The sequence below is a fragment of the Dinoponera quadriceps genome, unplaced genomic scaffold (genome assembly GCF_001313825.1).
Source record: "Dinoponera quadriceps isolate SergipeBrazil2010 unplaced genomic scaffold, ASM131382v1 scaffold386, whole genome shotgun sequence".
Taxonomy (NCBI): domain Eukaryota; kingdom Metazoa; phylum Arthropoda; class Insecta; order Hymenoptera; family Formicidae; genus Dinoponera; species Dinoponera quadriceps.
The window spans coordinates 99,824-117,853 of NW_014554505.1; the positions used below are offsets into that span (position 1 = coordinate 99,824).

General features: G+C 46.7%; 2 protein-coding genes across 5 annotated transcripts in view; both read left to right on the forward strand.

The window, feature by feature from the left end:
• The first annotated feature begins 12,287 nt into the window (after positions 1 to 12,287).
• On the forward strand, positions 12,288 to 13,764 carry LOC106751585 (ER membrane protein complex subunit 8/9 homolog). The gene is made up of 5 exons (XM_014632506.1): positions 12,288 to 12,598; positions 12,859 to 12,935; positions 13,010 to 13,079; positions 13,164 to 13,258; positions 13,448 to 13,764. Exons 1-5 carry the CDS (start codon positions 12,299 to 12,301, stop codon positions 13,617 to 13,619), a joined length of 714 nt encoding a protein of 237 aa, XP_014487992.1. The 5' UTR covers positions 12,288 to 12,298; the 3' UTR covers positions 13,620 to 13,764.
• Positions 13,765 to 14,939: 1,175 nt separating this feature from the next.
• The window catches only part of LOC106751600 (spectrin beta chain), a 32,884-nt gene continuing 29,793 nt past the window's right edge, over positions 14,940 to 18,030 (forward strand). For 2 of the 4 annotated variants that reach the window (XM_014632535.1, XM_014632536.1), the window contains exon 1: positions 14,940 to 15,119. The gene's annotated coding sequence lies outside the window, so the exon portion shown is untranslated. The remainder of the gene's footprint in view (positions 15,120 to 18,030) is intronic. The other 2 variants (XM_014632538.1, XM_014632539.1) reach the window with 2 other exon arrangements.

An 18,030-nucleotide genomic window follows, 5' to 3' on the forward strand; every position in this document is an offset into this window, starting at 1 on the left:
AAATTCGCGATGTCCCGATTTTTCGTTACCGCGAATCCATCCATACGATCCCGTATCTGCGTCCGACGAGTGGTGCAATGATAAAATCGTCACCGAAAACATCCCAACTGACCCGAATGCGGCGTAGATATGGCCGAATTTTGAAACTGCACTCGACGATACACCCAACGGTCACCCAACGGTCACCATCTTCCGCGAATCGCGATCCGACGAACATCCGACGCTGGCTTTCGACGCTCCTCACGATCGTTTCGACGTTCCCGGTGTTTCATTTCGGCACTCCCGATGCTCAGCTCGACATTCGCGATATTATTTCCGCACTCCCGATCTTCGATGGAGCTTTTAAGCGGGGAAAAATCGCGAGATACGCGGAGCTGCCGTTTTGCTTCCGAACGCGGCAAAAGCAGCTTAGGGACTAAAGCAGGGATGTGCAATTATCGACCGATGAATCGGTAGATAAAGACGGGGACACTGCAATAGCGTGAATCAAAAGTAAATCGAAAATAATAAAAATATTCTCGCAACGAAAAGTCCATCTCAGATAAAATATGAAAGTTATTTTTAGAATTTCTATAATTATAACACGTATATTCCGGGTTGGTATTTTTCTATTATACGATAAAGCTTTGCTCCGAGTATCTGACTATACGCACGTTGTACGAAAATTAGAATTAAATTTGGTACAAATATAAAATATACCGAGATCAGCCCACATTCTCACAACGGACGATTGATACGACGAAGGAAATAACGTCGTTAATAAATCACGACCCGTTAGAGCGTTGGGTTACGTTAGAGCCGCGGATAATAAGGAGTTAATACGGACGATCTGTTAAGAATAGTAACTCGATACTTTGTCGGGGACGCTTAATTGATTGAGGCAAATTGAACGATAAACTCGTATTGCCAGCAGGAAGCGCAACATATAAGTCTATGCATTATTTCAAACGTCGTACCGTCAATCATGACATTAAAAGTTATTACGAATTGAACCTGCCGAAAAGCCGAAGTTAATAACTTAATAGTGATTAAGCCATTAGGTTATATTCTGTTGTATTGTTACGTGAGAGTCATTGAAATGTCGAAATTATAGAATTAATATTATAATTATCGTATGTATGTGTTAATAATGAATTATAGGATATTAGTAATTATTATTTATATAGCCACTCAGTCGACGATTAAGCCAGGAAAAACTAAATTTATTTTTATAAATTTTTTTTCACGTGCGTATTATATTTCGTATTATATTTCTCAAACTGCGACTTTTCATATAAATTGCGTTTGCCTCTCGATCAAAAGCTCACGTGATTTGAGAGATCCCGTCACACGCAGCTATATGATTGTTCACGCATTAAAAGCTTTCGCTCTTTGTACATGCGCGACTCGGGCGGACCAAGTGAAAATCAAGCTTATAAATAATGCGCACATTGTGCTCATGCTTTTCGCGCCGAGCTTGCCGAGTGCATAAAGGCCAAGTCAATATAGTTGACGATATTGTGTTAGCGGTGCCGCTTTGTAAGGAACGCTCGGCGTCTTAATATCGTGGCCGGAAGGATTAACCACGAGACCTACCTAAGAATAGAAGGATCACGGTAGGATTCTAATTAAACGGAAAATAGCTTCATTAAGTTCGTAACAGCCCGGGGCCGCACTCCACGATACTAAACCTATGCCGTGTCGGGACGAAGGAGCCAACCGAACCAACCCCCCGTGTTTCAGCCCTCCCCTCTCTCCTCCCTTTCCGCCCCCTTTACGAACGACGTTCGTATGCGGGGAGCATGTAACAAGGAGTCGTGTATTCCGTAGCAAAGAGAGTACAAAGACGACGGCACAGGTGAACCGCGGATATGCGCCGGAATTAATTGGCACGTTCTACATAAATTAGCGCAATGTCGATTTAACGATCGTCGAAACGAAGAAAGAGACGCGGAGAATAACGAGGGCTGAAGGGTGCCTGTGCGACAGAAAAGAACTCCCACAGCTAGAAACTAGCTGTCCCGCAGGTAAAAATTAGCTGTCCATATGATGACAATTGAAATTTGGATAATTTAGCTAATTTTTTTGTCCTCGTATCTAGTTTTTAGCTTCAAACAGCTAAAAACTAGGTCTGGTGACTGCATTTCAGTTGTGTTATTTGGACAGTTAATTTCTCTCTTCCGTGCAATCACACATCGTCGTTCGTCTTTCTTTCTTTACCTCGTTTATTTTTCTTAAACCTTTTTACTCAGACGTCTCGGTCGATTCATGATCGGTTCATCGTCGAGCTTCGGTCGCACCTTCCGTCCTTCGTCTCGATCGCGCCATGAATCGTGTCGCTTACCGCCACCTCTTTTTACCCGGCCTAGCCAGCACTTTACAGTTTATTATATGGTCGCCTTTACGTCAGACGCTGCTTTACGAGCGAGACGCTCTCGGATATCCTCCATTGACGTTGCATTTTCCGAAGGAGGCGTTTCGCAGCTGCCGACAAAGAATCGCGCATCGAGTGGACAAGGGAGCCGACAGCGCGCGCTTTATATCACTTTATCGTTCGCAACGTCGTAAACGAAGCTTCGGCGCAAAGGAGTCTCCGCATAATGCAATACATATGCGAACGATCATAACGCCTAGGCGATACTTCAAATTTTAACGCGCGAGCTCGCGCGCACACCGGAGATACGGTGAGAAGACAGGAGAAGAGCTGACGGTAGAGCGGGGTCACCGTTGAAAAAGTCGAAAAAGAAAAGGATTCCCTCGATGTCGCGCGACTTCGAATCACGAAGGCGCCTGCTTTGCAATAATGCCCGACGTGCGACCAGACGATGTGCGCGGGCAATGAAAGGAGGGGGGTAAGGGGGAACGAGAACGAGGACGGACCACCGCCGAATTGGCGATTGCAAATTGCGGGCTGCGTCCGCGAGAGAGGACGGCTTCCAGACCGAAGAGGCGGCAGAACGCACGTAAAACTGGAGGAGGACGCGAAAGAGAAGGATGGAGGAAAGGTAAAAGCAGAATGCAACGAATTCGAAAAGAGCGGAGCCCTGCGCCTGCATACGTAATGCCATCGAGCCATTGTCAACCGAGGCCGCCGGTCCCCCTTTTGTCTAGCGAGCGGGAGGGCGGAGGGCGCCCTCAGCGCGAGCCGCGGGAAAATTCTGATCGCGCCGATATCGATCTTCGGCCGATCATTTGCATGCTCATTGTTCGGCCATCCGACGAAAATTCCGCCGACAACGACGCCGGCGCAACGAACAATATTCCCGTAGTCGCGAGCCGCCCGGACCGATCTTCTTCAACCCTCTTCGCAGCCGGACCGGTGATGCGCGAGTGTCACGTGCTGCATGTGCGTACGATTGTTGCGGCTGGTCTCTCGCACTATCGAGATCGGCGATCGTGGTAACGAACAGTCACTTCTACGCGCGCACGCGTGAATAATATACTATACAAATTTGATTTTCATGCGCTGAACTATATGTATGCCTGGATAGTTAATGATAATTTATCAGGCTTTTATTATATAGTAAAAATTTTTGTGTTAGATTCAACATATTTCACATTGTCCCAAACGGCTTACACAAATTTTTGTGTTAACGTAACACAAGATGAATATATTTAAAAACAACACAAATATTATGATCAAAATTAATACGCTAATCGACACTGAAATATAAAATGTGTTATTTTAACACTTACATATGTTGAATATCGACTCAATACGAAATATTGAGATAACATAAACGCAATATGTTAAATTAACACAGGGGTGTGTTAAAAATTTAACATGAAAATTTTCACAAGGACAGATCATAACACAAGTGCAAAATGTTTCTTATTATCTAATTGTTCATTTGAGATTTCTAATTGTTAAATCTGCGTTCCATCTGACGAGATTAAGATTTCGAATTCTCCGAAAATGGGAAGAGCGCGGCGGCACTATTTTTAAACAAAGAGCATTTTTGACGCTTCGCGCGAAAAGGACGAAAGGCAGAGTCTTCTGTGTGATGTGTCGGCAAACGGGAAATAGGGAGATGAGCAATAGGACAGGAGAAAACGGCGCAGAAGTAACGAAGGGAGATGGTGAAAGAAAGAGAGAAGGAGATACATCGCTGCACATATTTTTATGTCATAGCGGTAGAGGCGATGCATTGTTGTCGCGAGACAAAAGCAAATGTGGCGGAAAAATTGCGGGGAAAAGACGAGGTGCGGGGTTTCGCGGCGTTCGGGACGAGTGTCGGAGGGTTGAAAAGAGTGGGAGAAGGGATGGGAGAATAGCGAAGACGAGAAAGAGAGAGAGAGAGAGATATATATATATATAACTATATATATATATACATATAGAAAGAGAAGAAGGGAGAAATAAAGAAAGATAGATAGATAGTGACAACGGAATGGGTTAATGTAGAATCTCGCACGATTACTTGACGATTATTTTCACCGAATGTTCCGTGAAATCCGCGCGCGAGTCACTCGCGTAAACAAGCTCGCATAAATAACATGTCACGAGTATAAACAAATCACGGTGCAAATGGCCGTGGCGGAAAATTTCGACGGGATATAACAGACGAATGTGCGTGTTTTCGTAAAATCGCACACATCGCTTCGATTTTCTCTACCGTTCAAGACCGTACGTCTCCGCGGAAGGAAAGACCGAGTCCCGTGGGCGCGTTAATATACTTCTACAAAATTTGCACGAGCGGAATATTCGGCGGCGATCCTTACGCCCGCGCATTTTCCGAAATTTTCGAGAGCCCGTGGCAACGACTGCCGACATGATGGTTACGGCGTGAAAATAAGAAGAAAAGAGAAACGCCTGGGAAGGAGACGACTACAATTAAGCCAGTCAGCCCCGTGGCTGACTCGTTCCATTGAGGGAATTGGCCTGCGCAGGCAACGAACTATCGAGCAGAATTGAGAGTCGGCAAGGAGATTTCGCAGATTATCAAGCATCAGTTGCCGGGAAGAATAAGCAACCGCCAACCGTCATTTAACTTTAACGCTCCAACTGCCCAGCTCCGTCCCCGGCTACCCCCGAGGGCTTCCGCCGGTCCATGCTAATTAAATCTGCCCACGTATATTCCCCTACCGGGCTGGGTTCCACTTGCATCCTACACAGCGCGAATTCCCCGTGCGGAGAGTCGTTCCTACGTATTCCGAAGCACGCTATTTATGCGCGCACGATAAACTAGGTGCTCTCACTTTCGCCTCGATTCATTCTTGCTCCTGTCGTATCGAGCTCACCGTCCCCGCGGCATTCGCCAATTCACTCTATACTCGCGTGTTTTTTTTTATTTTTTAAGTGCATATATATCTCCCTTTTTCTCTTTCCACGACGCACACGCGCGCGAAATCCACGGCGCGCGTTGCAGAGTTTCGGAATTAGAGAGATTTTCGTTGAATTGCGAAATCATAATGCCAATAATCGAGGTAGGTGCGAAATATCACATACTCTGAGCCGACTGTACGAAAGGACGAGGAGATAGAGAGAGAGAGAGAGAGAAAGAGAGACGAATAGCTCGAGGGAATACGCATATTATTGCAAGAAACGAATGCGCCGCACTTGCATCGTTCGGATAATTTTCATCTCATTCGCAGACTACTTCTTTCAACGTCAGCAGTCGGAACTGTGTCTTAGCGATGGTATTCTCTTATTCATTTGATTCAGCTATACGGCTTACACTCGACGAAGCACAGGGTAAAGCGCAAGAGTATGTGTTATTCGTTTCCACAATAGCGTCATTGTTGGAGCATTGTGCTTCCACCCCATTCCGTAGATTCGTCGCGAACACTTTACCTCCTACTCCTGGACCGTTCACAAATACACGCGCACCGGCTTGCTTTACACGCACGAGATCCCCTTTTCTCCGGTTTCTTCGTCGTCGTCTTCTTCTTCCTCCTCCTCTTCCTCCACTTCTCCTTCTTTCCCACATCTTCCTCACCTGCTACTCTCCCCCTCTCCTAGTAGGTATCTCGCGGCTTCGTTGCTTTGCCCATTACCGCACTGGAAAGAGGCGTTTCTTACGATATCGACCATTCCTCCTCGCGATCGGCCTGAGTACGTTTTTTTTTTCTTTCCGTCCGCCTTTCGCAAGTTCATCCTTCCGCGCCGAATTTCTTCTTCGACAAGCGTATCGTCCTTCGCGTCCAACATACTCAGGCGTACCACGCTGTACAGGCATGCAGCTGTTTCTTGAAATTAACAAAACGCGATCGTGCAAAAACTCCTCGCTTTTGTAAAATTAAAAGTAGCCGAGGACCAAAAACGTCCAACGTACGAGTATTTTCCGTCCGTGGTGAAAGTCGCGAGTATAAACGCGCGCCCGGGCGCGACCATAAACCCCGCGAATTACTATGTGGCTGTTCAGGAACGATGCCTGATTAACGACGGCGCGCGGCGCGACATTGTCCCAGGGTTGCTCGGAAAGGGGACAACGGACAGTAATGCGCTCATCTCTCAGGCACAATAGAACAATGCGTGCCATAAGTAAAACGCGACCACTTTCACGCAACACACGTGTGAGTGTGCGTGCGCGCATGTATGCGTGTCGTAAGTGTACACATTGTGCTATCGACTGCAAGTTCGAAACTCGGCTGTGCGTGTTCACGACGAGTCCTTGTATGTTGTTATCCCGAGAGATTCTTTCTAATGGCTCTTTATGGATTTCAACGAGTTGCAAATACGTCGCACATGGTATTCGAATATTTTCAAATGCGAGACGCGTGTATTTTATTGTATATAAAAATTATTTCCATTTCGCATTGGATTGCCGAATCTTATTTGACTCATTTTTTCTTAATTAAACAACTCACTCTTGGAGGGGGGGGAGGGGGGGAAAACACGACGATCGACAGTTTATAGGAAGCGAGTCAAGAGATCCGATGACCTCAAACCACCGGGGCGCTTTTAATCATCGCGCATCTGGATAACAAAAAGGGAGACGGTTAAGGTGCATCCACGACGGGCAAAGCGGAGCCACGTGAACGGGTCCGTCTACGATGAGCTTTATGATTGAAAGAGAGAGCGGCGGGGCGGGTTAACAATGTGTGGGAGCGAGAAGGAGAATGTCAAGTGGACATTGTTGACGGTGACAATGCCGCTGAAATTGCCGGAGGACAAAGAGGTCTTATGATGATGCTGCTGGCGAGCGAGCGAGCGAGCGAACGAGCGAATAGAGCGAGTTGCTCGTGGACAGGAACACCACTGTATTCTCCGCTTCACCCTTTGCCACCAATCCTCGACCCCGTCTCCGCCACCGCCACCGCTGCCGCTCCTTCGCTATTTCCCGCTTCCTCTCCCCCTCGACTCCCGCATTATCCGTCATTCTCGAACTCCGATATTCCGATATCGCGTGCCGTCGTGCCGTCGCCTCTTGCCCCCGTGGCGTCTTCACCCGCGAATTAGTCACCATCGTCCATTAACCTCTTAACTGGAAATATCTCTCGTCCAGGGTGCAACTCGAGCTGGCCGACTCTTTTTCCCAATATTTCCGCTTCCAACATGATCCTAGCGCATGTTGCGTATTCCTTTAACAGTGATTAAGTTTCCTATTTTTTTTTAGATGAGATGGGACTTTTGAGGGAGATACATATGAAAATTCAAAATATACAAGGTTACTCGTTATTGCAAAATTAGATCGGTCTTAAATCTTTACGTTAAATCTATCATATATTCACTCGTGCCACGATGAAACAGTCCATCATACTCGGTCGAGTGGCTTTTTTAACGTCGTTACTCCCCCAGGAAGGACCTGACCCTTTCAACGAAGGGTAATTCGTGACCTTTTGCGCGAGCGGAAGAAGTTTATCGCGTTCATCTCGTTCGGGCCTCCATATTTCTCCCGCTGCGGCACTAAATTTAATTAATGATAATCGTTCGTATTTGCTTACGTGAGAGATCGCAGGTAAATGCAGGTCGTAGTGAAATGCAACTGTCGAGGTCATCGCATTGCTGGAAGTTTTTCATTGAAAGTCATCGCATTGCTGGACGTTTTCGCGTGGAATATGCGATTAACATTAATCGGAAGAGTCCGATTGCCGAGCGACCATCATTTTTTGCTTATCAGTCGGACAAATATTCAATGTATATGGTGACGTCCGATATCGTGAAACTTCGAAGTCGATCCTCTGTTCGCGCCGGTCTGCATTATCACAAATGTGCGCGAGTGCGACACTCTGCACTCACACATGTATTCACGAAAAGATTATATATATATATATATATATATATATATCTCGTCGACGTTCCTTGCTTTCATTCGTTCGCGGAAAGAAGTAAAGAGCTTTGTCGCCGCGGCATCAAAAGCTTGAATAACGCGACGATGAAAGAAGGAAGTATCGGTACAAGAAACTGCACAGTGAATACTGAAAAGAATGTTGTCGCGAGGAGGATGGCGGATGAGGGGATGAAAGAGTTAAGAAAGAGAGAGCGAGTTACATCGCAAAAAAGGAGGGACAGGCAGAAAGAAAGGCAGAAAGAGAGCGAGGAGCGCTGGAAGGAGTTCGTGGGGGCGGTAGAAAGGGAGAGAAAAAGAGGGATGCTATATCTCTCTTTCTCTCTCGGGCAGAAGAAAACCTTTTGAGGGAAAGTGATGAACATTTCTGTGGGAGATCTAATACAAGCATCGAAAGAGAGAGAAAGAGAGAGAAATCGGTACAGAAATTAAAATGTCTTATAAATTGGCCGCATGTTCCGAGTTGTCGTTGAAAAAGGAACGATTGCGATTTATCGCGACGTTACTTTCGTCTCGTGAAAATTTAACGCGGAGGGATTAATCTTTATTGTTACGCCCGTTGCCGAAAGCGCAACGCTTCGTTATCGCGAAGAATGAGTCGAATTTGGCGAAATAGCGGAATCAGGGGAGGGGGAAGAGGTATAACGACAAATGCCGAACAAAGCTGCGATCCTTTGTAATGAACAGCGCATTCGACGGGATTGCGCGCCGGCAGCGTTTCCGCGCGTGCATCGCGTCGGATACGTTTACGTACGCGTCTGATCGCCGACGCTCGATCTGTGTCCTCCTGTGTTCACGAAAAGAGAAGCGTTTCAGTACGTCGGAGCGCCATACGAAAGCGGTGGACGAAACAATGTGGCTTTTGTGAGGGAAAGAAACGGCAAAGTCGGGCTAAAGAGAAAAGCTAAGAGCGATTGAAATACGCTCGCGTGTCGGCCCTTCCTTACCCTCCGCTACCATTTTATTCCATCCTCTTTCGGGCTTCACCGCCATACTCACATACCGTTGCTTCCGCGTCTCTTATATTTCACGTTGCAATAAACGAAATGCACGTGCGTGTGTGCACGCGCGCGTACGAGACGCGTCATATCAAAGGACTCGCGTGATGGAGAACAGAGATGCAACGTGATTTCTAACACGAATGCCTCTACAAACTCTACCCTCCACCTCCCTTCCCCACTTTTTTTACGAACAGTCCGTTTGTCGAAGGCGTTTCAAGTCAAGTTCGCAGATTTATCGACGTGAACTTGAAGATCGTCGCTCACCAAGGAAGACCGACGGAAGCCGCGGCGAAAGAAGGCTGGGGGCGAGAGGAAAGGGCAGCGGGTAAGGGCGAAAGAATGAGAAAGTAACGACCGGGGGCAAGGAGAGGAGAACAGGGTAACGGCGCGGCGGGCAATAGAGGGGTGGTAGGTAGGTATGTGTCGAAGGAATGAGTATTGGTAGACGCAGATGGGGAGAAGAAGGAAGGGAGAGAGAGAGAGAGAGGGCCAAAGGAGGCTGAGGGGGGCATACAGGGAGGCGGTATGGGTGGTTGCAGGTTGGTAGTCAAGACTGCCTTCAGATTTCCAGAGTGAAGCATTGTGTTCCGAAGGCGCATTGTCCTCCCGTCGACGGGAACTCGACAATGCCGAGTCCGTAAGTTAGTAACCCTACCGTAAAAACTTATCTCCGCCCCCGTACCACCGACCTCCAGCCTCCGTGATTCCGTTCGATTTCCAACCTCCGTTCCCCCTTGCTACCCCGTCCTTTCGCCCCCGTACCCTCACCATTGGCGCGCTCCCTGGCCTGGTCCCTGGGCCCTGGCGTTCCAGAAGATGTGTATCCCCTACTCTCTCCTCCTACCCCTCTTCTCTCTCTCGTTCTTTGCAGGTTACGGCAGAACAATTCCGCGCCGCGATTCTGACGTCTTCCTTCTTGCGGAATCAAGCCAACCGTCGCGTGGCGAATTTGATCCTCGCGGCTAAGGAAAAACGTCTCGCGCTCGGTGCATTCGTCTTCAACCTTCGGGCCTCGATAACGCACTCGATGTCTATTCGACATCGAAAAACTGTTGTACGGCATCTTCGTTAATAACTACGTAATTGTAGTTAATTATCGATGTTATGCGTTATATAACACATTATGCGATTTAACATGTACGACGTTTACGCAAAGCCGTACCTCAAGTTTCCGTCGTACCACGTCTTTTCTCTCACAAGCGAAAGCCACTAAGAGCAACTACGAGTATTTCGCTGTACCGTAAGGCCGGCAAAGTGTTAATTGTATCGACGATTCGCGAGTATCGTGGAGGGTGGCGACGCAGCGGCGGCGGCGACGACGACGGCGGCCGAGCACAATAGAACACGGCGGCGCGCGATTCCGAGAGTCGGAAGTGAACGTTCCGGGGAGCGGATACAAACATCAGGGGTTGGCGGGTGGTCCGTTCCTCCTCTCTCCCTCCCTCTCTCTCTCTCTCTCTCTCTCTCATTGGAACTCAAGTTGTCGGTCGGCCGGTCGGCCGGACAGCGCGCGGTCGCCGGACAAAGCTTCTCTAATTGTCCCCATCAGCGACGAAGAATGGACCGCGGGCCTGCCTCTGACAATTTCATTTGTAATTTGCATAAGGCTTATTAAAATCACAATGAACGAGGATGGCGGCGATGACCGGCGACGGTCACGGCGACAGCGAGGACGGTGGCGATGACGACGACGATGACGGCGATCCGTAATCTTTTTTAAAATCACACCCCTTTCTTCCCTTTCGCGGGAAGGATATAATCGCGTAGTGACGTTAATTGCCGCTTGACGCGATATTAACGCTTTTTCGCGGAGCCCTTCTTTTGTGTGACGCCGTTCACGTAATTGAGTTTATCTTCGTGATCGAAGGGTAAGAGGGAGGTTGGCATAAATTGTGCTAGCCCAGTGGGCTGAAAGGAAAGAGATTGTAGTATTTTGGCTATAATGTATATGTTTTTGTCTTTCTCGCGGCAACACTGTTATTTGAAAATAAATTAGCAATTACTGAGTGCATAATGAGAAAATGCATAATGGAGAAGCTTTAATGGAAAATGATTTATACGGAAAAATAATGCGCAGAAAGATTCACGAATGCTACTGACTTTGTTTTATATTGTTTGAAATGTGTATCCTGTATCTATAAATATGTCTCTTATTTTAACACTTTTCTGATTTTGTGAATTTTATAGATAAGATAATTTAAATTGGAGTGTACATTGTTTTTTTACATATCATAATTTTTATAATTGCGTTTAAAAGTATATTATTGTAAATTTAACATAATTATCGAAACTGCGAAATTATATTTATTTATTTGTTGTTTTCTTAAATTTTATTTACATATTTTATTACAGAAAGTGTTCAGAGTTCCTGTCTTGCATTTGATTATATTCACTACATCTGTGCAACATTGAATTTCTAAATAAAATAGGAAAAAATCAAAAAGAAAATCAAAGGACACAGATTGGTATTGCCAATCGTTACGCCACGCGCACTGCTATCGTACGACCAGTTGCCTACCTCACAGGCGATCCGAGCAAGAACAAGTTGAAGGACATGGATTACTTGACAAAAGTTGATTCTCTTGATGAGACCTACCACCCTCTGAAATTTGTCCCATGATCCTGAAACACCTTGTATATATATACAAGATATACCAAATCAACATGGACACACTAATGAGGATATAGAACGAATTAAGGTGAACAAAAAAGTCCTCTATCATTTTGCAAACAATACGCAAAATATCGAGCTGTTAATTATTAAAAATGGCCATGTAGAAGTTTTTTTTTAATTAATAATCTACAATTTGCATATTACTTGCAAATGGTAATGGACTTTTTCGTTCAGAGTGACCTAATCTATAAATATATGACAGTTGTTGTACATACTTAGCGACAGGTTCAAAATTCGAAGTTTAATATACTGATGTCTATCGTTAGATACAACAGTTATTATCTTGCCGCAAGGCTCTTATCTTACTTTGAATTCCGAGCGAGTAAATAAATATTTTTATCGTAAGATTTCCGTTTATCAACATACATAGGGAGAAGACCCTATTTCTAGAGTCCCGCCACTGCGAAGAGCTCATGTTCGCCACCTTCAGAGTTGAAAGTTACGCTGTTGGCAACGCTAACCTGTACGGTTCCTTCGCGTCTGCTTGCGTTTACAGTGCACATTTGACAATGGCGAATGTTTTCTTTTCCCCTCGCGCGTACTGCAAGATTATTTTACACGCAGCAAAGTACCCACATTGTGCAATAAATGGCTTACTGCTCGGCAAACAGAAGACCAAAGACGGCAGGGCAGATCTGTATATCGAAGACGCGATACCTTTATTCCACGTATGTCTACATGTTTCCCCAATGGCGGAGATAGCGCTTACCTTGGTAAATATTTGAAGAACATTATATAGTCGTAGTGTAATATCACATCAAATTGTACAAATCATCGTGTCTCCTAAAGTTCGTGCAATTTGATACGTCTAAAGTAAAAAAAAAATCTGTGTTATGAACGTGCGAATGTCCTAACCTATAGCATGGATATTTTAACTATTTTGTAAGTTTCCAAATATTTGGTTTAAAATATTACAATAATAGCAATAATAATAATATCACATCTTTAACATTAATACCACTTGATATTTTAGGTAGACCAGTTAGCTGCAAGTAAAGGCCTTATACTAGCAGGTTATTATCTAGCCAATGAGAACATAAACGATTTAAGGTACTAATATTATACTACTAATATTCTTTAGTCTATATTGCGTTAGCATTAATTTCTCCTCTTATTTTATATAGTACAGACAGACCAGCTCACAGAATAGCGGACAAGATCGCAGAGAACTTTAATAATGCACTACTCGTTGTTGTAAGTTTATCGAATATCATATTAATATACTTGACATCTATCACTATATATGTTAAGTATTATATTTCTTGTTGTTGTTGGTAGGTGGATAATCGCGAATTTACTCTAGCTATGCAATCTAGTCCATTGAGAATCTCACAGTCCGCAGATGGAAAGTGGAAACCAAAGGATAAGGCAAAGTAATTATTTTTATTTACTTATTATTTTATTATATTATATCTTCAACATTTTAGGAATAGATTCTATTCTTAAGAAAAGATCCTATTTTAAGAGAACTCTAAAATTATTAGAATTTTACTATAGTAATAAGTCTTAGAAATGCCTATGGAGTCTTACTAGGATACTACATGTTATTTATTTTGTTACAGTATAATTTATGAAGGAGGTGTCACACATACAGACATGATGCATGTATTACTGGACGAAAAGCGATATAAGAATCTGATTGATTTCGATAACCATCTCGATAACATTGCCCTTGACTGGCAAAATCAGAAACTTAATGAAATTATCGAGGAGGCTGTTGATAATTTTAAGTAAAAAGAGACAGTACAAGCATTCCACAGAAACAACACGAAGATTGTTTATTTATATGTTACGTTGCACTCTATGTGTATTTTATTCACCGTAGGCGAAATAAGAAATGTACATACGATATGAACTTTATAAACGCCTGTCACACTTATTTCTAAATCCTCCAGAGTTTTATTTCTGCGTTCCAAGTTTTTCTCACAGGTAAACTTCAAATTGGTACTCTTCGAGAAAAATATTTAAATTCAACAGTTCTATCGGTTCAACAATTTATCGATGAACGTGAGACATTTTCAGGCTCGAGCATAGCTTTAGCAGCCACTAGCAGGTGGTTTTTGTATGCAGAAAGCGACAGCCAATAGACTCTCGTTATGCATCTTAGTTCCCAGACAGACGAGAGCCTGATTGGTGACGTGAATTGCACATTACTCCCTAGCGTTGTCCCTGACGCTGTTCTCCAATGTCCACTCTACGGAAACTATCGTCGCAGGTGACGCACGATTGGTTGCGTCATCGCGCGCGTGACATTCGAAATCGGAGTAAGCGAAACTGGAACGCGATTCTTACACGGTTACGCCGCGGACCTTCGCGCCGTATCACGCGTGTGCACGCACAATCGCGACAAGTGTCGCACGTTACGCGACCCGTGCGATAACGAGGGTAAAAATTACAGGTGGTAACGAACTGCACGGAGGATGGGGCGTGCCCCGGTCCAGAATATGGGTAAACAGGACTGATGATGTCACAAGCGTCTATCTTGTATTCCTACGCCGCCGACTGGAGTAAGGCAGGTACAGTACAGATAAGAATGCAATCGTTCGATGGAGTGCGATCTTGCACTACGGCTGCTACTTCGAATTAAATATATTTTAATTGCGCATAACTACTCATACATAAATACACACAATGAAGTAACACTGTCCTCGTTACTGAACGAAGTATCGCTACAATTTTCGCTCAAGTTTTTTTCTTTACGACGATAGCTCTACCGAAAAAAATCATTAAACAAGATCTTGAATCATAGTGCGTATATATACATAGCGCAAAAATTTGTCGGTCTTCATTGAAAATCGCCATCGGAATCGAGGCTATTTGTCTTCGGCATTCCGCGGATGAAGTACGACAGCAAGCGATCTCGCTTGCGACCGGGACGCATCCGCGGGTGCGTCGCGACGCTTTTCCACCACGAGGCCAGCGTGAATCTCCCATTTTCACAGATCGCACTCGCAATTCCGAGCGAAATCGTCGCACGCGCCCGTCGCTTTTCCCCGATTTTCCGCGTCGGCTCGCCGTGGCGGCGCTTGCCGCACGCAGAAGGGACTAAGCCGCGGCGGCGTAGGTCGGCGCCGTGCGCGCTCAGTCGGTTGCGCGCCGGTCGAGTGTGTGGACGGACGGTCGGACTCGGTGTTGGATCGTTATTGGTGGGGTTTTTTGGTGTATACCGGGCGAGAGACTTTTATGCGAGTTGCCGAGGCAGGACGGTGAGCCGCGGGGTGTCCTTACGTGAGGGTAAGTACCCGCCAAGTGTCGTTCCCAAGTGAAAAACCGCGAGCATTTCGAGCCGGAGAGAGAGAGAGATCGCCGCCACCGTCGCCGCCGCTACTGCCGTGACGGGTGGATATGTGTCGTGGTAAAAATGGCGTGCGCCACCTTAGCTTCCCTCTTCCAGTACGCGACGACGGAGTCGCTCCGGCCGACGAAACTGTCGGAGGCGATGCACCTCGGTCGCGACGACCGAGCGTGTCGTCACGCCAGTAACGATCGCGCCCGCACAGATCCGCGACGCGCGCGGCGTCGTCGTCGTGTCGCCTCGCCGAGGTCCGCGTTAGGGCTCCGCCGGCATCGATTGGCGCCGCTGCCGTTGTCGTCGGCAAACGTGTCCCGCGCTCTCTGTGCATACGAATATATGATTTGCCGTGCTCGGCTGTCGTCGCAGCCCGCAGTCCCCCTTATCTCGCACGGTGCCGCACCCGCGTTATCGTTGCGAGCGGGCACCCTCGCGAGTCTCGCCGCCCAGGGCGTCGGTCTCTCGGCCCTCTCGCGCTTTTCGATCGACGCTTCGACTCGCCGACCTGCCCCCGTCGTTTTTTTCACCCATCGGTCAACTTTAATTTCCGCCACGGTGTGTGTGTATGCCCATTCCCCCTCCCCTTGCCGCGTAGTCCGATCGCCCGGCCGCCCCTCCGTTCCCCGCCAGCGGTTTTGTTCACCTGTCAAGACGACCTATCTGCCGCCGGTGACCCAATTCCCGGCGCTTCCATTGAACGCTGCCGCGAAGCGTACATCGAGCGTAACTAACCGCTCGGCCGCGTATCGGCGAGGAGCCTGGCGCGGATTTGCGTTTTTTAACTTCTCGAGCGAAGTTCGCGTGGAAACGCGTCGGACACGCTCCTGTGTGCGAGACGACGACGACGGATATCTCTCGACAAGCAGTTCGCGGTAAGCTCGCTGCCCAGCGTGTTGATTTAATTTTAAATTGATGTCAATGGGCGTGGAGGGCGAATCAAGCGATCCCGCGCTCTTCGATCGGCGAGCGCTAGATAAACTCGTCCTCGTACCTGCTGCTCTCTTACTCGCGACCTCACCGAGGCTCGTGTACCGCGGTGTGAAAACACGTCGTGCGCGCAGCTAAACGGGATTCCGCCGGACGTTGCTCGTAGGATTGAATAACTGGAAGTCGGTGATCTTCCTCTTCGCTCCTCCTTCTCTTCGCTCCTTCCCTTCGAAGGTTTCCGTCGATGTAGACGCGCGATGTGAGCGTGTCGGACGCGTGAGCCATTAGACCAGGCTAGCTCGGTTATGTAAGGATCATCATTCAAGGACCATTACCACCACCGAGTCGTGCGGATAAGTCTCGCGAACTGGACCGAACTCCAGTTCCAAGTGCGATATATAGCGTTCACGGTGATCTCGGCGCGTCCTTGTGTCGGGACACTCGGCAAGGAATAATTACGGCGCTCAGGACACGCCAGGTTATGACCTCGCGGAAGCAGCCGAGTTTCCCCGATTTTACCGGCCACTTCCGACGACCTCAGCCGCGTCGATTCGCACGTAGCTTTTCCGAGTGCCGTGTCGCATCGCGTTAACGCACTCGGCGGAAGTGAAGCCTGTGCGTGCATGCGTGAGTGAGTAAGCGTGCGTGCATTCGTGCGGATACAGGGGAGGAAAAAGCGTACATAAACGTTGTGTCGTTTACGCGGCGGACGCTATTCCGGGAGTACACGTAATGACGTTAACTTATCGAGAGAGGACGAAGTGTCTCTCTCTCTCTCCTTCCTATACGACCAGTGGTAGTTACTGAAACATTTCGGACCGGTTATTTAATTAGTTGCAGTAATGCAATCGTGCATGGAAAAAAAAGGATTGAATTAACGTAACAATGGACGAAACGAATGCGTTTTGGTTGAAGAAAACGGGGTTCCTGCTTTTTATGAATCGTAATTTGGTTCTTCGATCCAGAAATTCTGGGCTTCTTTCTCTCGGTGTAGTTGCGGTGAACTTTTGTTTACGCTACAAAATGTGTACCCGACTGTACGCACGCACGTACGCACGCATAGAAGATATCGTCCGAGAAACGAACTACTTAGCGATTTAATGAGCTAACATATGCGCCAACTGTCCGTTCAATCGCTCTTTTATTACGCTGAGCGTTGGCAGTCGCTCTTTGCCGATTACGAGCGATTTCGTCACGACGCCGAATACAGAGCTGAGTCACTATCGCGAATCGAGCCGGTTAAATGCTACAAAACGTTAAGGCCGACGAGTGTCGTTGAAGCGGCCCTCAACGCCGCTCGATAATGCGTCAGAGTTCTCGATCGCGCGAAATAAATGCCGGAGCAATAGCGCAGGAAAGTAGAATTTCCGGCCGCGACACGTCGTTCGTGCAAAACGCGTCGCGACGGATCGGTCATTTCCGGAGAATCCCGACCCGAGTGTATCGAGTCTTGTCATTTTTTTTTTCTTTCCGAATATACATATAAGTTTGCGATAGTTGTTTACTTGCTTGTTTCGCGCACGTTTGTGTCTGAAAGTAAGATTACACATCTAGATAAAAGTTATAGTTATTTTCGGCGCCAAACATATCCTTTTTTTATTTTAATCACAAAAATAGTCGGGGATATCATTTTTCTAGTAAATGTTACTACAGTGTCAGTGATAATAACCTTGCATGTTGCTGCTGCTATAGAATTAGAAATACTATAATTTTCTATTAGTCTATGTGTTTTTCGTTCTAGCCGGGCAGCGACGATCCTATCTCTTTTACAAGATTAATCTGACTTGGGATAATCGATAATCCATGTATCACTGACCTTTGACCACGTTTAGAGCACGCGTCCCATAGACGGCCCTCGATCGAGCGACTTTATCAATTCAGCCGGGCGTTGTGTTTACAGTTACGTCATGGCGTACGCTTTGAGCG